At 39.8% G+C, this 21,810-nt stretch overlaps 1 protein-coding gene across 1 annotated transcript in view; it reads right to left on the reverse strand.

Annotated features, from left to right (window-relative positions):
* Positions 1 to 21,810, reverse strand: part of atp13a3 (ATPase 13A3) — a 239,012-nt gene that overhangs the window by 127,967 nt on the left and 89,235 nt on the right. Inside the window, exons 3-5 of the mRNA XM_028795036.2 lie at positions 19,834 to 20,007; positions 18,330 to 18,506; positions 2,812 to 2,882 (exon numbers count right to left, since the gene is read on the reverse strand). Coding sequence (XP_028650869.1) covers positions 2,812 to 2,882; positions 18,330 to 18,506; positions 19,834 to 20,007 — 422 coding nt within the window. The remainder of the gene's footprint in view (positions 1 to 2,811; positions 2,883 to 18,329; positions 18,507 to 19,833; positions 20,008 to 21,810) is intronic.

Below are 21,810 nucleotides of genomic sequence, written 5' to 3' on the forward strand. Positions count from 1 at the left end.
AGATGCCATAAACATTCTTCAGTGATTTTGGTCCATATTGACATGATAGCATCACACAGTTTCTGGAGATTTGTCAGTGGCACATCCATGATGCAAACCCCCAAATCCATTACATTCCAGAGGTGCTCTATTGGATTGAGATATGGTGACTGTAGAGGCCATATGAGTACAGTGAACTCAATGCCATGTTCAAAAAAACAGTTTTGAGATGATTTGAGCTTTGTAACATGGTGTGTTATATCTGCTGGAAATAGACATCTGAAGAAGTGTAAACCCTAGAGATGGTTGTGCATGAAAATCCCAGTAGATTAGCAGCTTCTGAACCTGTCCAGCATCAACAACCATGCCATGTTCAAAATCACCTTTCATCACCATTCTGATGCTTGCTTTGAAATTCAGCAGCTGATAATATCATCCCTAAATGCACTGAGTTGCTGCCATATGATTGGCTGATTAGAAATTTGTGTTAAGCTGTTGAACAGGTGTACCTAATAAACTGGCCAGTTTGCCAAACTTTTTGAATAGCTAATTGATTAGCTACTGCACTACATGACACAGTATAAAATTCAGAAACAAGTCTAGAATCAGAGATAAGTGCAAAGGCAAATTTAATTAGTGGGTGTATATGAATATGAAATTCTTCATGCGTATACAGTTCATTGCTAGTCATAATATTCATTGTCTTATGTGTCACAAAGATATTATTGAAGTTTAATTCTTCAACAACAGCTAAGACTACAGACTCTACGGCCTAAATGTAATTTTTTTGCACTCTGTGTTAAGATGCAGATCATATATGTAACAAGAGTTTTCACATAGCTTATTCTACTTGGATTTTAAAAAGCTACTTCCCCAGTAACTTGATACAATACTTTGGCACCATAAATATTTTTACAAATACATGCAGTAGACAAAGAAATTGAAGAACATAATTTTTAGAACCTTCATGAGCATCAAAAAAGGAACATGGGTCACTTTCATAAACTTCCAAGAAAAAGAATAGGTTTATTTTAATTGACTAAATAATCTGTATATATTATCTTTATAATTATTATAATTCTATTAATAGAAAATATAGTTTCTGAAAGCTTACAGTGGTGTGAAAAACTATTTGCCCCCTTCCTGATTTCTTATTCTTTTGCATGTTTGTCACACAAAATGTTTCTGATCATCAAACACATTTAACCATTAGTCAAATATAACACAAGTAAACACAAAATGCAGTTTTTAAATGATGGTTTTTATTATTTAGGGAGAAAAAAAATCCAAACCTACATGGCCCTGTGTGAAAAAGTAATTGCCCCCTTGTTAAAAAATAACCTAACTGTGGTGTATCACACCTGAGTTCAATTTCCGTAGCCACCCCCAGGCCTGATTACTGCCACACCTGTTTCAATCAAGAAATCACTTAAATAGGAGCTGCCTGACACAGAGAAGTAGACCAAAAGCACCTCAAAAGCTAGACATCATGCCAAGATCCAAAGAAATTCAGAAACAAATGAGAACAGAAGTAATTGAGATCTATCAGTCTGGTAAAGGTTATAAAGCCATTTCTAAAGCTTTGGGACTCCAGCGAACCACAGTGAGAGCCATTATCCACAAATGGCAAAAACATGGAACAGTGGTGAACCTTCCCAGGAGTGGCCGGCCGACCAAAATTACCCCAAGAGCGCAGAGACGACTCATCCGAGAGGTCACAAAAGACCCCAGGACAACGTCTAAAGAACTGCAGGCCTCACTTGCCTCAATTAAGGTCAGTGTTCACGACTCCACCATAAGAAAGAGACTGGGCAAAAACAGCCTGCATGGCAGATTTCCAAGACGCAAACCACTGTTAAGCAAAAAGAACATTAGGGCTCGTCTCAATTTTGCTAAGAAACATCTCAATGATTGCCAAGACTTTTGGGAAAATACCTTGTGGACTGATGAGACAAAAGTTGAACTTTTTGGAAGGCAAATGTCCCGTTACATCTGGCGTAAAAGGAAAACAGCATTTCAGAAAAAGAACATCATACCAACAGTAAAATATGGTGGTGGTAGTGTGATGGTCTGGGGTTGTTTTGCTGCTTCAGGACCTGGAAGGCTTGCTGTGATAGATGGAACCATGAATTCTACTGTCTACCAAAAAATCCTGAAGGAGAATGTCCGGCCATCTGTTCGTCAACTCAAGCTGAAGCGATCTTGGGTGCTGCAACAGGACAATGACCCAAAACACACCAGCAAATCCACCTCTGAATGGCTGAAGAAAAACAAAATGAAGACTTTGGAGTGGCCTAGTCAAAGTCCTGACCTGAATCCAATTGAGATGCTATGGCATGACCTTAAAAAGGCGGTTCATGCTAGAAAACCCTCAAATAAAGCTGAATTACAACAATTTTGCAAAGATGAGTGGGCCAAAATTCCTCCAGAGCGCTGTAAAAGACTCACTGCAAGTTATCGCAAACGCTTGATTGCAGTTATTGCTGCTAAGGGTGGCCCAACCAGTTATTAGGTTCAGGGGGCAATTACTTTTTCACACAGGGCCATGTAGGTTTGGATTTTTTTTTCTCCCTAAATAATAAAAACCACCATTTACAAACTGCATTTTGTGTTTACTTGTGTTATATTTGACTAATGGTTAAATGTGTTTGATGATCAGAAACATTTTGTGTGACAAACATGCAAAAGAATAAGAAATCAGGAAGGGGGCAAATAGTTTTTCACACCACTGTATGTCAAATGTGGGAATGCATGGAGCTGAGGTCAATTTCTATCATTCTGGTAATAAAGGCAAACTTTGAAAACCTGCAGACCGAAATAATTTAGACTTACTTAAATACTTCAAAATTCTGGCTGACTTCATTCCAGTAGAATGTTTCACTGTGAAGAGTAAAGTAGCGAATCTAAGGGGGGGAAAAAAAAATTAATCTTCCATATTTCTGATTCTGTCTTCTCCTGAAAGTATGTGCAATTTTAACACAGCTCTCCTAATTGTGGAATAAGCTGTCTTTAGCAATGAAAAATGTTTCCCCAAATGATTTAAAATTTTGGCTAACAGAGCACCAATCTAGATGATGAATACATAACTTAAAATTTATCAAACACTTCAACTTCAAAGCATAGAATATTCCTGCATATTAATTCACATTTTTCAAGTGAGCTCATGATATATGTGGTTATTCAAAGTGTTCCCATAAAGATATATAGTCAGTCCTCAACATTTGTCTGTTTAACTTTTGTCACTTCAAGCATGTATTTCATAATATCTTTTTTACTTTTGTGTTGGCAAGGTTGCACATTTGCCCAGTTCACGGCTATGTGCAGTAGAGTAAAAAAAAGAAGAGTGGTATAATTCATGCAAGTTTACACCTACATTGCACTACTCACACACAAACTGTACCTGCACACACTCTGAATACTGACTGGAACATGCATCTGCACTTTATTGAATATGCATCTGTACTTAGAAAACATTATCTGTGCAATAACTGTCATTTGTACTTGCTGCTCATTCAACTCATATTGCTCTATAACTTCTTTTAAAACATACACATTTTATTTTATATGGCTTGTCTATTTTTAACTTGTAATTTTTTTTTTTTTTTATTATTATTTAGCTTTATTGGATCTAGGCTGAGTGACTTGTTTTTCTCGTCATACACATTTCATTGTATGTTGACCCCGTGTTAACCTATATATGACAAATAAACCTAAACCTAAGTTTGGAAAGCAGGTAGTATCCTACTAGGCACTTCACCGATCTTATTCATTTTGGAATAAAAAGCTCCATGTGTATTCATTGCATACTTTCATTGTTTTGCTTAAAAATATAACTTTGAAATTATATTCCCAAAGCACAAACACCTCTTCTATACTCCCATATGCCGACATCCTTAAGGATCTCAAGCAGCACATGAAGCAGATGCAACTAGCAGATTACTTCAAGCTGGTGCATCCTTCCAAGACATGCAATGCCATTCACTCGCTGTGAAGGATTGAGTATTGCGGGTAATATTTAGACCTTGCCAGTCTTGGCATCTTTCGACACAAGAGACCTTTTTTTTTTAACATATAGATTGAGATGTTAGCACAAAAGGTCACAGAATTCTAGTGAATAACTAGCAAGGAAGAATGCTTTTCACATGTTAACAATTGTATGTTATGTACTGTATTTTCTTGATTTATTTCATGGTTGCTGTGTCGTGAAAAGTGCATATTATCAAAAACAGTGTTTTGTAGAAAAGAATTCTATGCAAAAAATGTATTTTGAGCAATCCCTAGCAAAAGTTTTTTGGTGGTCGTGGCAACCTAACCCCCTATTTCCCATTGGTTCAATATATTAACAGTTGTGTCTTCAACTTTCACTTTGCTTCCTAGAATGTTAACCCCATGGAAGTTAAGAACTGATTGCACTAGGTTTTTCAAAGGGATGAAAGTACAGCACTTATCTTCTGTGAGGCTCAAGCTGATTGCATATGGGGGATTTTTTGGAGAAGGGGGTCATGGAAGAGTGTTTCTATTTTATTTTCAAATCCTGGACACAAACGTTTCTACTCTATATTAGCTACATCATTATTTCATATCAGGTAGCTATAGACATATTTTGTTTCCAGATAATTCATAATTCACTAACATAGACAGCTTCCCACTGTCTTTGATGTGCCCCTCACGTGTATTGTCCTTCACCTGAAAACTCTATCGTCAATAATTGTTATAGACTAAGAAATAGCAATATTCCATCAGATAAGACAGTTTCAAATACTTGCAAACAAAATTTATTATTTCCAACTTAGTTAACATACAGTGGTGTGAAAAACTATTTGCCCCCTTCCTGATTTCTTATTCTTTTGCATGTTTGTCACACAAAATGTTTCTGATCATCAAACACATTTAACCATTAGTCAAATATAACACAAGTAAACACAAAATGCAGTTTGTAAATGGTGGTTTTTATTATTTAGGGAGAAAAAAAAATCCAAACCTACATGGCCCTGTGTGAAAAAGTAATTGCCCCCTGAACCTAATAACTGGTTGGGCCACCCTTAGCAGCAATAACTGCAATCAAGCGTTTGCGATAACTTGCAATGAGTCTTTTACAGCGCTCTGGAGGAATTTTGGCCCACTCATCTTTGCAAAATTGTTGTAATTCAGCTTTATTTGAGGGTTTTCTAGCATGAACCACCTTTTTAAGGTCATGCCATAGCATCTCAATTGGATTCAGGTCAGGACTTTGACTAGGCCACTCCAAAGTCTTCATTTTGTTTTTCTTCAGCCATTCAGAGGTGGATTTGCTGGTGTGTTTTGGGTCATTGTCCTGTTGCAGCACCCAAGATCGCTTCAGCTTGAGTTGACGAACAGATGGCCGGACATTCTCCTTCAGAATTTTTTGGTAGACAGTAGAATTCATGGTTCCATCTATCACAGCAAGCCTTCCAGGTCCTGAAGCAGCAAAACAACCCCAGACCATCACACTACCACCACCATATTTTACTGTTGGTATGATGTTCTTTTTCTGAAATGCTGTGTTCCTTTTACGCCAGATGTAACGGGACATTTGCCTTCCAAAAAGTTCAACTTTTGTCTCATCAGTCCACAAGGTATTTTCCCAAAAGTCTTGGCAATCATTGAGACGTTTCTTAGCAAAATTGAGACGAGCCCTAATGTTCTTTTTGCTTAACAGTGGTTTGCGTCTTGGACATCTGCCATGCAGGCCGTTTTTGCCCAGTCTCTTTCTTATGGTGGAGTCGTGAACACTGACCTTAATTGAGGCAAGTGAGGCCTGCAGTTCTTTAGACGTTGTCCTGGGGTCTTTTGTGACCTCTCGGATGAGTCGTCTCTGCGCTCTTGGGGTAATTTTGGTCGGCCGGCCACTCTTGGGAAGGTTCACCACTGTTCCATGTTTTTGCCATTTGTGGATAATGGCTCTCACTGTGGTTCGCTGGAGTCCCAAAGCTTTAGAAATGGCTTTATAACCTTTACCAGACTGATAGATCTCAATTACTTCTGTTCTCATTTGTTCCTGAATTTCTTTGGATCTTGGCATGATGTCTAGCTTTTGAGGTGCTTTTGGTCTACTTCTCTGTGTCAGGCAGCTCCTATTTAAGTGATTTCTTGATGTGGCAGTAATCAGGCCTGGGGGTGGCTACGGAAATTGAACTCAGGTGTGATACACCACAGTTAGGTTATTTTTTAACAAGGGGGCAATTACTTTTTCACACAGGGCCATGTAGGTTTGGATTTTTTTTCTCCCTAAATAATAAAAACCATCATTTAAAAACTGCATTTTGTGTTTACTTGTGTTATATTTGACTAATGGTTAAATGTGTTTGATGATCAGAAACATTTTGTGTGACAAACATGCAAAAGAATAAGAAATCAGGAAGGGGGCAAATAGTTTTTCACACCACTGTAACATAAAAACCTCAAATATAGAAATCAGATTTTGTAAAATCACAAGCTTTTCCACTTTAAAACTTAACAGACTATATTCACTTTTGAAGGTTTTGTTTTACATATGAAATGTTTTTCTGTTGGCAACAAAAGTAAGCCATTTGGGGATACTTATTTCCCTTTTAAATTACTAAATACATCTTAATTTAACAAAGCATGATTCTTACACAAACAACAGCATTCTGCAATACACTTATAAACAAAAATACAAAACTCATTTTAATAATATGTCAGATGTGATTTTCTCAAACTTTTAGAGTAAGACATTGTGAGAGGTAGCCGAGCACCATCAGATGGACACCGGCAGTATTATAAAACAAACGCTTTATTTACACGATTTCCCCCAACATGGTGCTCCCGCACCAATCACCCTCACACGGCCTTTAAACGTCCGTGGGCCACCTTTCTTCCTCTCGCTGGAGCTTCATCCTCCTCCAGCACCCGACTCTGGCTCCCCGACTGTAGGAAGGCAGCCCCTTTTATAATCACCTAGATGTGCTCCAGGTGCTCGCTGATGTCCTTCCGGCGGCACTTCCTGGTGTGGCGGAAGTGCCGCATGAGAACACGGAAGCACTCCGGGCGTCCCTGGAAGGTCCTCCATCCACCTTCCCAGGTGTGGCGGAAGTGCAGATCTCCCGGACTCTATGAGGCTCGGGGCACCCCCTGACGGTGGCCACGGGCCCCAAAGGGTTTGAGCCTCCATACTCCTTCCCCATGGTCCCCACACTATCCAGGGTGGTTGCCCCCTTGTGACCCGGGAGACGTATAGACTGCCTCCCGGTCCTTCCAGGTGTCCTGGCTGGGGCTGACCCCCAGCCTCCTGCCACAACATATACACAGATTAAGGTTATAGGGTTTAATAACCATATACAGTTGGACAAAGTAATGAACACTAAAGTTATCATAATGAATTTATTAGAGTATCTCTCTCCATATACATATTGACTGACAGACAGTTCCATGTCAAATCAACCGATTTTGCAGAAATCTCACACACTTTGGTCTCAAAAATGTCTGAAATGTGTTATCCAGGAGACACCCTGTACAATTATTTTGATGTATGATCAATACTTTCCAAGATACAGCCAATTTTGTGAGGGGAGTGGGGTTTCAAATTTGATACAGCTTTATTTTTTCATGAATTTCACAAGACTATATCTCAACAACTAAGCCACCTAGTGTTGTGTCTTACACATTCTACCTTATATAAAATTGAGAAACGCTGTATCATAACCACTTTCCATGTTTTTCTTTTTATTTACTTATTGTATAACTAAGAAAACATATCAATGCGCATACGCACACATAATGGTTAACAGTATACATACACCACAAAAAAAGTAGATCCACCAACACAATGTACATAACAACTCCTCCCACGCAGCACTGAAGCTATATCAAAAATATATATATATATATTCTCACAAATATTTTTAACTATAACAGCATATAAAATTTAACATTCAAATCTTTTAGGAGGTTTCCTAACTCTGTCAGGGTAACGTCTAGTGCATGTTGAGCTAGAACTTACCAACTGAGTCCTGACTCTTAGGCTGCGGTGTTTCCTGGTTGTATGTGGTGATGGTGGACTCCTGACCATCACACTCTGGTACAGCCATGTCCTGCGATGCAGTTGGCTGTGCAATTTCTTCCTGTTGGTGGTTGTCAGAAGGAGTAGTGTCTATCAATTGATCTGTATGTCGACGCCAGACAACATCTTCCCCAATGTCTACAGTATAAGTAAGTGCTCCTGTCTGTGAGGCAATGACACCTTGCTGCCATGACCGGCCATTGTTACGATAATCGTGAGCCAAAACTCTCTGACCCACACAAAAGGTACGCAGGGTTTGTGACTTTTGACTCTGATTCCAGGTGGCCTGCTTCTGTTGGACATGCCTACATAGGTCAGGTTTCATCAAGTCCAGGCGGGATCTATGGGGACGGCCTAGAAAAAGCATTGCAGGTGTTTGTCCGGTAGTTGAATGGGTGCTGTTATGATAAGCCAGTAAAAACTTGGACACTTTGTGCTGTAGTGATATTCCTTCAGAGGACACTGCCTTAATGGACTGTTTGAAGGACTGCACAAAACGCTCAGCAAGACCATTCGATGCAGGGTGGTATGGTGCTGTGGTAATGTGTTGTATTCCATTTTTCCTGAGGAAGGTTTTAAACTCCTCAGACAAGAACTGGCTACCATTATCACTTACTATTTGTTCTGGTACTCCTGTACACGAGAACAAGTTACGTAGGAGTTCCACAGTCTTTATGGCAGTTGCTTTAGTGGTACAGAAAACCTCTGGCCACTTAGAGTGGGCATCTACAACAATAAGAAACATCTTATCAAAGAATGGGCCTGCATAGTCAATGTGTATGCACTGCCAAGGAGTGGTGGGCCATTCCCAGGGGTGAAGTGGTGCAGACGTTGGTGACCTTTGAGTCTGCTGGCACCCATTACATGTCTTTGTGAGGTCTTCCAGCTGGTGATCAATGCCAGGCCACCAGACATAGCTGTGAGCCAGGTTCTTCATCTTTACTACCCTTAAGTGCCCTTCATGTAGCACCTCAAGGACCTTGGTGCGAAGTTTTGGCGGAATTAGAACACGTGTGCCCCACACAAAATGCAACCTTGACTTACTGACAGTTGGTCACGTCGTGATGAGTTGGCCGATAAAGATGCATTGCCCTTGGATGGCCAGCCTTTAACTGTCAATTCATAAACTTTAGAAAGTGCTGGGTCGCAGCGCGTCTCTCGCTGGATGTCAGAGCACATGACTGGCAAGGAGTCTACCTGAGCCATCTGGAACATGTCTACTGGTTCCGCTAAATTCCTGGGGTGTGATAACTCCAATGGAAGCTGCAACAGTCCATCAGCATTACCATGATGCTCTGTACCTTTGAGTGCAATAGTGTAAGTGTGGGCCCCAAGAAATAATGCCCATCGTTGAAGTCGTGCAGCAGCCATACCTGGGACACCTTTACATGGATTAAAGATGGACAACAATGGTCGATGATCAGTCAGCAAGGTAAAATGTCTCCCATATAAATATTGGTTAAACTTCTTAACTCCCCAAACCAAACTAAGGGCTTCTCTATCAATTTGGGCATAATTACGCTCTGCTGGAGTTAAGGATCTTGAAGCAAAGGCAATTGGCCGTTCCATCCCATCAGTGAACTTGTGTGACAATACGGCATCAATACCATAAGGAGAGGCATCACATGCAAGCTGGACTGGCAAGTTGGGGTCATAATGAGTTAGCAAATTGTCAGATGTTACAAGAGATTTTGCCTCCTTGTACGCACGCTCGCATTCTTTAGTAAAGCACCATGCTGTTTCACTGCGCAGCAAACTGTTTAAACGATGCAAAACAATCAAAAGATTTCGAAGTAACTTGTGATAATAATTAACCAATCCCAAAAATGACCGCAATTGAGATACATTTTGGGGCTTCGGTGCTTTCAGGATGGCTTCAATTTTGTTTTTACATTATGTAAGCCTTCTTTATCAATTTGGTGTCCACAATACTCAATGGAATTTTTGAAAAATTCACACTTATTTTTGTTTACTCTCAAGCCAAAGTCTGCTAATCTGTTCAGGACTTTTCCTAGATTCTCTAGATTCTCCCTGTCATCAGCCCCTGTAACAAGAATGTCATCAAGGTAGCACTGAGTGCCAGGAATGCCCTGTAAGACTTGTTCTATGGCCTTCTGCCATATGGCTGGTGCTGAAGCAACTCCAAAAACCAAACGGTTATACTGGTACAGGCCTTTAGTAGTGTTAATAGTCAAATACTTTTTGGAGGAGTCCTCCACTTCCATTTGTAGGTATGCTTGTGCAAGGTCAATTTTTGAAAACTTTTCTCCTCTGCCCAGAGATGCAAATATATCATCTATACGGGGTAAGGGATATTTTTCAGTTTTTAACACTGGGTTCACTGTCACCTTAAAGTCACCACATATGCGCACAGTGCCATCACCCTTTACGACTGGCACAATTGGTGTCGCCCATTCAGACCATTCCACTTTTGTCAGTATGCCTTCCCTTTCTAGTCTTTGCAATTCTGCTTCTACTTTGGGGCGTAGGGCATATGGCACTGGCCTTGCCTTGTGAAACCTTGGCACTGCATTATCTTCTAATACAATCTGGGCTTTCATATGCTTTAATGTGCCAATGCCATCCCAAAAAACCTGTGCATACTGTGAAAGTAGCTCTTTAAAACTTATTTATGGACTGGTTGCTTGATTTTTCTATTGTTTGCATGGCTTTGATTGACTGCCAATCCAACTGTATTTTCTTCAGCCACTCACGTCCCAACAGTGGTACACCCCCTTTTTTAATTACATAAAGTGGCAATGTATGTGTTTTCCCTGTATATTTCACATTTACATTAATTGTTCCCAAGGGTGCTATTTTCTCACCAGTATATGTTTTCAACATTACAGGGACTGTCTCTAGGATGCAATATGCAAAATGTTCCTTATAATCCTTAAAGCAGATCACTGACAGGGCTGATCCTGTGTCCAGCTCCATCTTAAAAGGCACGCCTTCCACTTCAAGGGACACCCACAAGATTCCTCTGTCTGCCTCTTTAAGTGCATAGATATCAAAGCAAGCTAGCTCATGTTCAGAAGAGTCTGATGTGGCAGTATTCATTTTGTGCACGTTTTTATGTTTCTGTTTATTCTTTGAGAACTTTTTGTCACGTGGCCGGGTTTTGCACATTTTCTGAATATGCCCTGGTTTCTGACATTGACAACACACTATGTCTTTAAACCAGCACTCCGAAGCGTTCTGTGACTTTTTCCCACATCTGTAGCAGGGCGCATTTCTCGCGTGTTTCGCTTCCAATTTATGTGTGTTACACTCTGTCACGATCTTCTGCTGCAGCTCGAGAGTATCTTTAGCGGCTGTCTCCACTGACACTGCAATTTCTACAGCACGAGACAGGGTTAATGTATGCTCAGTCAAGAGACGTTTTTGTATATTTTCATTGTGCAATCAACACACAAGCCTGTCTCTTAAAGAATCTAACAAGTTTTCTCCAAATTCACAGTGCTCTGCGAGCCTTCTCAGTTACAGTCTCTGTCTTTGTTTGGTTATGTTTATGAAAGCGAAAACGCTCTGTAATTACAAGCGGTTTAGGGTTCAAATGATTTTGCAGGACTTCCACTATTTGGTTGAATGTTTTCTCGGCTGATTTTGCTGGTGCCACTAAACTGCGAAGCAAGTTGTAGGTTCTAGCTCCCATTAAGCTAAGTAACACGGCAACTTTCTTTCCGTCATTAATCACGCTCGCCAGGCAGTACTGTTCTAGTCTTTCAACATACGTGGCCCAGTCCTCCACCGAACTATCAAAACAGTCCATTTTCCCCACACAACCAGACATTTTCTTCTCTACTCTGTTCACCTTTTTTTTTCCACTTGTTTAATTGGTTTTACTCACAGCTCCTTTTTGCGCAGCGTATCTTGGGTAAAGAGACTTCTGCGAATGCACCTGCTTTTCGATGCTCGTTCCTCCACGTTGCTTTCTTGAAAATAGCTCTCAAATAGCTCCGTACAAATTCAGTTTTTGGTTCGATAGTATGGTGAAAACAAAGGAGCATGTAAACCTCGTCGCCGGTTGTTGTGTCTTTCACATTCTACCTTATATAAAATTGAGAAACGCTGTATCATAACCGCTTTCCATGTTTTTCTTTTTATTTACTTGTTGTATAACTAAGAAAACATATCAATGTGCATACGCACACATAATGGTTAACAGTATACATAGACCACAAAAAAAGTAGATCCACTAACACAATGTACATAACACCTAGCAGTTTCAAGGGGCAGCTTTAACCATGCAGGGTCATCTGAATCTTGACCAAATGTTTTAATTTCATCACAAACTATATCGATTAATGTACCAGTGTGCAAAGTGTGCCTGCTCAGTGATTTATTTCTTAAGCTACGGACTTCTGAAATTTGAAGAAAAAATAAGGCCGGATAAAATCGACACCCCTCTCCCCTCAGTAAACTGTCTGTATCTTGTAGAGTATTGATCTTACAGTGATCCCTCGCTATATCGCGCTTCGCCTTTCGCGGCTTCACTCTATCGCGGATTTTATATGTAAGCATATTTAAATATATATCGCGGATTTTTTGCTGGTTCACGGATTTGAGGACAATGGGTCTTTTAATTTCTGGTACATGCTTCCTCTGTTGGTTTGCCCAGTTGATTTCATACAAGGGATGCTATTGGCAGATGGCTGAGAAGCTACCCAACTTACTTTTCTTTCTCTCTCTCTTGCGCTGACTATCTGTGATCCTGACGTAGGGGGTGTGAGCAGGGGGGCTGTTCGCACACCTAGACGATACGGACGCTCGTCTAAAAATGCTGAAAGATTATCTTCACGTTGCTACCTTCTGTGTGCAGCTTTTAAGTATGCTGCACGGTGCTTTGCATACTTAAAAGCTCAAAGGGCACGTATTGATTTTTGACTTTGTTTCTCTCTCTCTCTCTCTGCTCCTGAGGAGGGGGTGTGAGCTGCCGCCTTCAACAGCTTTGTACCGGCGGTGCTTTGCATACTTAAGCCAAACAGCCCTATTGATATGTTTGCTTTCCTCTCTGTTTCCTTTGAAGAGGAAGATATGTTTGCATTCTTTTAATTGTGAGACAGAACTGTCATCTCTGTCTTGTCATGGAGCACAGTTTAAACTTTTGAAAAAGAGACAAATGTTTGTTTGCAGTGTTTGAATAATGTTCCTGTCTCTCTACATCCTCCTGTGTTTCTGCGCAAATCTGTGACCCAAGCATGACAATATAAAAATAACCATATAAACATATGGTTTCTACTTCGCGGATTTTCTTATTTCGCGGGTGGCTCTGGAACGCAACCCCCGCGATGGAGGAGGGATTACTGTATATCAAAAAAATTTTACAGGGTGTCCCCCGACTAACATGATTACACCTGTACATAGTACATAGGCCATTGGTTGATTTGACATGGAATGACCCCTATATTATATATACCTCGCTTTGCATGCCAACCCCTCCCCATCTCCCCCCCCCCCCCCCCCCCCCCACCAACAGCCAGTGCTATGCGCCGTTGTAAAAAGGGGGGCTAAATGCACCCAAAGGAGACACAGTCGCTCCTCCGAAACTCCTCTTAAACGGTGGTACAATGGGAAACAAATACACTGTTTTTTCAACCTCTTTGCTCGATTAGCCACTGGCTTACTGCTGCTGCCGTGCCACGTGATCTGCACTTCACTCGCCAACCCCATCCCCCCCCCGCTACGCACCGTTGTGAAGAGGGGGTTGAACACACCCCAAGGAGACGCGGCCACTCCTCCGAAACCCCTCTTAAAACGGTGATACAATGGGAAACAAATACATTTTTTTAACCTCCTCTTTGCTCAAACAGCTGCTGGCTTGCTGCTGCTAAAGTGCCACGTGATCTGCATTTTGTTTGGCGCTTCAAACGTTTAAAAGCCTGTACAGCACCTGTCCTTTTGTCTCACTGCCTTGTCTCTCTTGTCCCCCAGACATCCTCAAACACTATGTGATCTCTTTTCACTGTTCCATTATTTCACCAGCTTACCCCCCCAGTGTGTATGTATATATATATATATATATATATATATATATATATATATATATATATATATATATATATATATATATATATATATATATATATATATATATATATATATATATACATACACACACACGAGGGTTGTCTGGGTTCCGCGCGGTATTTTATCGTTTGTCGAGTATCAGCCTGTCGAAACCTGTTCTGCTGTGTAGAGGGACTATTCAAGTGGTTGCATGTTTTTGTTCAGATGTTTTGCTCCCTCTCTTCCTTCAGAATGAACAGGAGAAGCAAACGAACCGAGAGTGCGCAGCCGGCGCTAGCGGCAAAGCTCCAGACTCCGTGCGTGCGTGACTTTCGAGTGATGATTTTTTACGACTTTTCTGATGGTTTAACAGCTAAAGAGTGCTGCCAAAAACTTTCTCGCATCTTCAAGAAGAATGCTCCAAAGAAGACAATGGTTTTTAAGTGGTTCCAGCGCTTCAGCACAGGCCACTTCAACTCTGACGATGAAGAACGTGAACCGAAACCGCGAAGTTCGACTGATGGCAGAAATGCTGATCGTGTGAAGGAGTTCCTGGAAGAAGATGGTCGTGTGACCATCAGGAAAATTGCCCTGGAACTTGGGATGACCCGGTATGCTGTCGACACCATCATTCGACGAGATCTTGGCTTTACAAAGAAATGTGCCCGATGGGTTCCAAGGCTGCTGACTGTGGAACAAAAGCAAGCTCGCGTGGAATGGTGCAAGTTTTTCCTTGACAAGTTCAACAATGGCCAATCGAGGACTTTCAAGATGATCACCACTGGAGACAAGAGCTGGATCTACAATTTGGACCCTGAAACGAAGAGCCAGAGCATGGTTTGGTCGAAAAAAAGGGCGCCAACACCACTCAAAGCTCGGCGAATCCGCTCGATGAAACGCACCATGTTTGCCATCTTTTTCAACATCGATGGCATTGTCGCGTCAATTCCGCTGATGGAGAGGAAAACTGTGACCTCTGAGTGGTACACCACTCAGTGCCTGCTTGACGTTTTTTCTGCGATGGCTAGAGGCCAGTCCAAGAACTTGCGAAGGCACTTTTTGCATCATGACAATGCGCCAGCCCACACGGCTAATGCGACGAAGCATTTCATTGAAGAAAGTGGTGTCAACATTTTGAACCTGCCACCCTACTCGCCTGATCTTGCACCATGTGACTTTTGGCTCTTCCCGAAGGTGAAAGAACCCCTGCGAGGCCACAACTTCGAAACTCGAGAGGAACTGATTGCAGCTGTCAAAGAACAGCTGGACAACCTCCCAAAAACAGCCTTTCGCGAGTGTTTTGCGGCGTGGGTCAGAAGAGCCCAAAAGTGCATTGATGTTGGCGGTGAATACTTGGAAAAATTTTAAAAAGGATCGAAGTAAATGAGAAAAATAGAAAAAAAAAATCCTTGGCTACTTATTTTGAGTGATTCCGCGCGGAACCCAGATAACCCCTCGTGTGTGTATGTGTATAATATATATATATATATATATATATATACACATACATACATACACACACACACACACACATTTACTGAATATATCCAACTTCTGTTATATTATAAATAAATTGTAGTATTCTGTTTTTCACAACAAGTGTGTCTAGGTTATTTGCGAAACCAAGGCTGTGGCCATGTTTGAACCACAACAAAAAAAACAAAGTGTAAATGTAGACTGTACCCATTTTCGAACCTCATTCAAAAGTTGTACAGCTCTCTTTCTGGCGTCCCATTTGGAAAGTAACAAAAAAAAGAAATCCATCATTTTATTTACATTAATTTGGCATTCCCCTTTGTGAGCATCTTTTACATTGTTTTAATTAATTACCAGCATTACCAAAGATAAAACTAATTATGTCAGGGGTCTCCAACACGTCGCTCGCGAGCTACCTGTAGCTTGCAACCCCTTTCCAAGTAGCTCACCAAAGGGTTAATGAATCCTACATAAATTTGAAAACGTGATTAGTCAAATAAGGGGTGGGCGATCTTTCCAAAAAATCATATCATGATCCTTTTAACACAAAATCACGATCCACAAATGTGAATTGCAATCTCTTTTCAATGTGGCATACACTTAAAGAGACTATCCGGACTCAAACTCATCAAGACCTAAGTAACACTTAATTTTAAATATCAAACAAAGTTGAATTCAATTGTTCTCTCATTTGCTAAATAGCTAAGCGGAGTTAAGGAACACATCCCGAAGCTGGCGAGTGAGTGAGGAAGGCCTCTCCCCTCGGCCCGCTGCATGTTTCTTGGATTCGCGCAAATAAATCGGTACTGCAAGCGAACTATGATACTTAGCGCAATGAGAGAAGTCGCAAAATCAACTGGAATGTTCAAGAAAATTACAGAAAAAAACCTGATTTAAATCCGTTAAGTAGTTCTCTCGTGAAAAGTGCACAGACATACAGACAAGACAGACATTGGATTTTATATATTATATATTAGTAAACCTTCAAAATAATGTGCAGTTAAAGTCTCAACAGCATTCTCAGCATTTATGGAGCTTAGTAGAGCCATATAACTATAAAACTCTTCACCAAGCAGCTCTGAAAATGTCTGCTTTGTTTGGGTCTACATACCTCTGTGAGTCTTCCTTTTCTGACATGAATGTCATGGAATCAAAGTTCAGAACAAGGCTGACAGATGAACATTTAAATGACTCCATAAGAGTGAACCTAAGTGGCTACACTCCACCACACACCTCTCTTGTTGACTCCATGAAGTGCCAGTCATATGACTAACTAAAAAACACATCACACATGCAACTGGACATGTGAATACTCTTGTGAAGTGAAACAGTGACATGTAACAAAATGACAAATGAATAAGGAATACCTGTGTATTTGGAATTGCACTGTTTTGTTTTGACAGCATTCATGTTTTAATTCAATAGTGTAACACACTAGAAAATGCATATAGACATACAAAATGCACTTGCAGGTGAACTAAATATTTTTTGTGAGTTGTGGACACCAACATTTTGTAAATGTTAAGGCAAAACAAGCTTATTCAGTTTGTTTGAGTTGAAATAAGCTATGAGAATTAATGTTAGAAAACATGAGTTGCTCTCTGCCATTTTCATTTTGTTGAAGTAGCTCTCAGGGGTAAAAAAGGTTGGAGACCCCTGAATTAAGTAATTGAGTGATCATATACCTCTTCCTATAGTTTGCACTTTCTACTTTGAGTTGATTCCTCACTTCCTCATGAAGAAAAAAAAATTCACCCTTAGCTGCAAACGAACAAATTAAAATAAATGAAATTTTAGCATGGAGAGGACGAAGAGTCTCACAGTTTTAGTGCTATTGAACACTAACATATGTTCAGCTGGTTTTGCGTATTCAGCATCATTGCCTTGACTTGAAGAATATGTTAAAATTTAAGCAATTAAATGAATTTTTGTACTTCATGTTGTCTCACAAAGACATTGCATAATGGCTAACAATTATTTGTTAACACATCCAATTTCTCTCAATACTGTGTATATACAATGATGTTTACATATTCCTGAACAAAGAAAAACCAACCTAACTCCAAAAGACAATAAATCATCTACCCTTAACACATACCTATTTTATATATACTTATTCACATAACATGTGTGTGTTTCCATTGTTGCTCAATATTTCAGGAAACATTCAATACCACCACAGTTGCCACACTCTACCCTTTTTCTAGCTATTCTAGTTTTTCTTCAGAAATCTCAAAGATAAACTCATTAATTGGTGACTATTGACTGGCCTGAATGAGGTGGTGTGAGTATACCTTTCAATGTACAGGCACCATAAATTAAGCATGGTTTAGGAAATTAAACCATACCAAAATCAACAATGGATAGGTCCATGTATAAGTCACTGACATTTAACTGCAAAGAACAAGTGATCCAAAGAGAGGAAGCAAGATTGAGAGCAAGATAACAGTTGCAATCTACAGATTCAGAGACATGGAGAAAGACCTTAATATTGGAAACTACTGAATAAATATAAAAAGACTAAGTGGATTAAATAGAGATTGTGTAATTAGAGGTTTTTCTTGGTTTAAAACAGCTCTTTATATTTATTAGTGACCATACAACTAAAATTGTTATAAAGTTCATTTCTTATTGAAAGGCAAGACAATAGTAAACAAAAAAATGAACACCTAAAATGACCATTTAAAAAATGCATTTTTTAAATATTAAAACAAAAGAGAGATAAATCAAAATATCAATTAATAAGCAAAAGGTAATGCCCAAAGAATTAGCTCTAAAATTAAATGTGTGGTTTAAACAGTAATACATGTGAAAAACATGTTACCTGTAAAGGCTGATACTCTGAATACATATTCTTGAAGTCCTCTGAGTGATCCTCAGGCAAATGAGATGTATGACCATTGGCCAAATTTTTATATCTTGCATTTGGACACTCAAACGGGTTCTTTCCAGGGGACAGAAGAAAGCGTACTTTAGCTCGAAACCATCTTTTAAATTCATCCTATAAAGAGGAGAAAACAAATATTGATTTTCATTAAAGAGTTGGGAGCATATTTACATTTTTTAGTCAATTCCATTCTTTATTTAACTCATTTAATTGAATGTAGGGTTTGAAGAATGGCACATATCATGGAAACATGAGGTACTAGGAACGGCTAAATCCTGGACATAGCACCAGTCCATACTAATGAGAATCCCTATACTTGGCTAAAATAGTACCAGCATTTAACACTAGAATTCCTGAAGCCTACGAAAATACTCATAATCCTGGGCCACCTTAAATTCCTTTGCACCTCTTCATTAGAACCTTTTGTAAATGTGTCAGTCAGCACAAGCAGCCTGCTATCTCATCTCCCAACTGCCACAGCTTAACACAGGCAAAAAGTTCTTCCAGCTCAAGTCTGTTTATCTTGGTGTGAGGTGCCTGGAGTTGTATTGGGTAAATAATATATTGTTATTTGGAACACATTCATTTCATGTGTGTTCCGTTCTACAACGATATGGGTAAATGTACAGTAGGATGACAGGACATGCAAGGCAAGAAATGCTGAACAGATACCTGAAACAGAAATTTTTTTATGTTATAGTACTAATGACAAAATTTTGACGTGAAATGTATAATATGTCAAGGCTGCAGTCCAAATATCAAATAAACACTTTCACAAAAGGCACACGTATAACGACATTGACATGACTGCTTGGGTGGTGCAATGGTAAGAACTGCTGACTCATAATCAAGAGGTTTCAGGTTCGATTCCGGGCACTTCCCAGAATTACCGCATTGAGAAGTGAGCTGCTCTAATTGTTACCATTATAAAATATAAACATACATTTGATTTGAGTCTGTAACAGCCGGTATAAATTTATGGTACTTGTAAAGGTTAGTGGGTTTTTTTTTTTTTAATTTATTTTTTTTCTCTGTCACATTCACGCTCCTCCCGATCTGACATTGCTGTTTTCAAATAATGATGTGCTATATCAGATGTGAACTTGGATGACTACAACAATGTGTGCATAATCTGATCTTGCACTCTCCCACTATATCACAATTCCGCAAACTCTTTGAATGCCACTCGTATTTTAAATGTTTGCTAATTTTAGTTAACACAAAGATGCCACTGACTAAAACTGCGGAAAAAAATAATAATGGTTCAACAGGTTAATCTCCGGACAGAACTAGGATTATAGCCATTACATTTCATGAACCTGTCTATTTGTCCCTTTTTATCATAGCATTACTCAAAGATGATATTGTTTTGGCTATCCAAAACTCTTCACAACATTTTAGAATTAAAGTTGTAAATGTGACTGACAGCCTATATACATACAGTAGTTCTCAGCAAGACCACTTCTGCTTCCTTCACAGAGGTCTTCGTACATGTTGCTTTCACGCACCACTCTGGCATCCAATACAGAAAAAGGAGGAGTAGTCCACCAGTGCAAAAAACTGCACAGCTGATAAATGCTAGTTTCCATCGGCATAACTTATAACCCCAGATCTCCTGTTAAAAAAAAAAAAAAAAAAAGTGTAAGATAATGCTAAAATATGGATGAGGAAAAATTACTTTAAAACTAGTTACTTTTAATCACATGACCTGGCCACTTGCTACAAACAAGGCATAGGCAAGTTAAAGTCTACCATACACATATTCATAGTTAAACAGATTACTTATATTTTACATAACCTATTTTACGAAAACATTTTGCAAGTTTAACAGTATTTCATTTCTGATATTAAAAAAATAAAAGTGTAAATTGCAATGTTCTCATCTTGGGAACAGCAAGCAATACAACCTTCACAGCTGTAGTTTGAAGCATTAAAAATAGAAACCCTGCAGTACTTTAGCTTGGAAATTTGCAAATAATCAACCCAAGACAAGCAAAATGTAATCCACAATACTGTACAGATTTAGAGATACAGTTACATAAGAATGCATTCAACCATTCTCCCCTTATAAAGGGTGTCACAACTAGGTTAGTATGAATTGACACTGCATCTCATAACGAAGAAATATACAGTAGGCATTTCCTACTTGTAAGCTGTGGCAGTTTATTTGAAGAAAAGCCAAGGCCACAAATATTTCCAATGAAATCAAAATCAGCACCCTAACATGGCCAAAAGACTTTTGTTATCTTTATTTTTCACTACAGAAATTTCTCTACTTTAAGTTATTTTCCTGGAAATGCATGCAGATTGTTATTCAGCATTCAGTTATATTGTATCCAATATTCAGTACCTTTATGTCAGTGTTGACTGTCAGACCCTGCTCCTGAAATACATCCCCAGAACACGAAGCTGGTACTGGAGGGTGCATTGAGACCGAGATATATAGGATGCAACAAACGCTATGGAACCTTTTCACCCTTATGCAGGAGGAATGGGGTCAGAAGAGAGTTTGTTGAACAAAGGCAAGATGGCAAGTAGCCCATATAGTTCAATGCACATTATTTTGCCCAAAGTATTGGGACACCCATATAAATCATTGAATTCATTGTTCCAATCACTTCCATGGTCACAAGTGTATAAAATCAAGCACCTAGGTATGCAGACTGCTTCAACAAACATTTGTTAAAGAATGGGTCACTCTCAGGAGCTCGGTGAATTCAAGCGTGGTACCGTGATAGGATGCCACCTGTGCAATAAATCCACTCGTGAAAATTTCCTCGCTACTATTATATTATAATATTCCACGGTCAACTGTTAGTGGTATTATAACCAAGAGGAAGCAATCACAGAGTTGGGACAGCGCATGCTAAGGCGCACAGTGTGCAGAAGTCGCCAACATTCTACAGAGTCAATAACTACTGACCTCCAAAAGCTCAAGAACAGTGCGCAGAGAGATTCACAGAATGGGTTTCCAAGCCTTACATGACCAAGTGCAATGCAAAGCTTCGGATGCAGTTGTGTAAAGCACACCACCACTGGACTCTAGAGCAGTGGAGACGTGACCTCTGGAGTGACAAATCATTGTGCCAAGTGTAAAGTTTGGGGGAGGGGGGATTATGGTGTGGGGATGTTTTTCAGGGGTTGGGCTGGGTTCCTTGATTCCAGTGAAAGGAACACTTAATGCTTCAGCTTACAAAGCCATTTTGGACAATTTCTTGCTCCCAACTTTGTGGGAACAGTTTGGGGATGGCCCCTTCCTGTTCCAACAAGACTGCACACCAGTGAACAAAGCAAGGTCTATAAAGAAATGGATGAGCGAGTTTGGTGTGGAGGAACTTGACAGGCCTACACAGAGCCCTGACCTCCACCTGACAGAACACCTTTGAGATGAATTAGAGCGGAGACTGTGAGCCAGGGC

This window comes from Erpetoichthys calabaricus, chromosome 2, assembly GCF_900747795.2.
Source record: "Erpetoichthys calabaricus chromosome 2, fErpCal1.3, whole genome shotgun sequence".
NCBI lineage: Eukaryota > Metazoa > Chordata > Cladistia > Polypteriformes > Polypteridae > Erpetoichthys > Erpetoichthys calabaricus.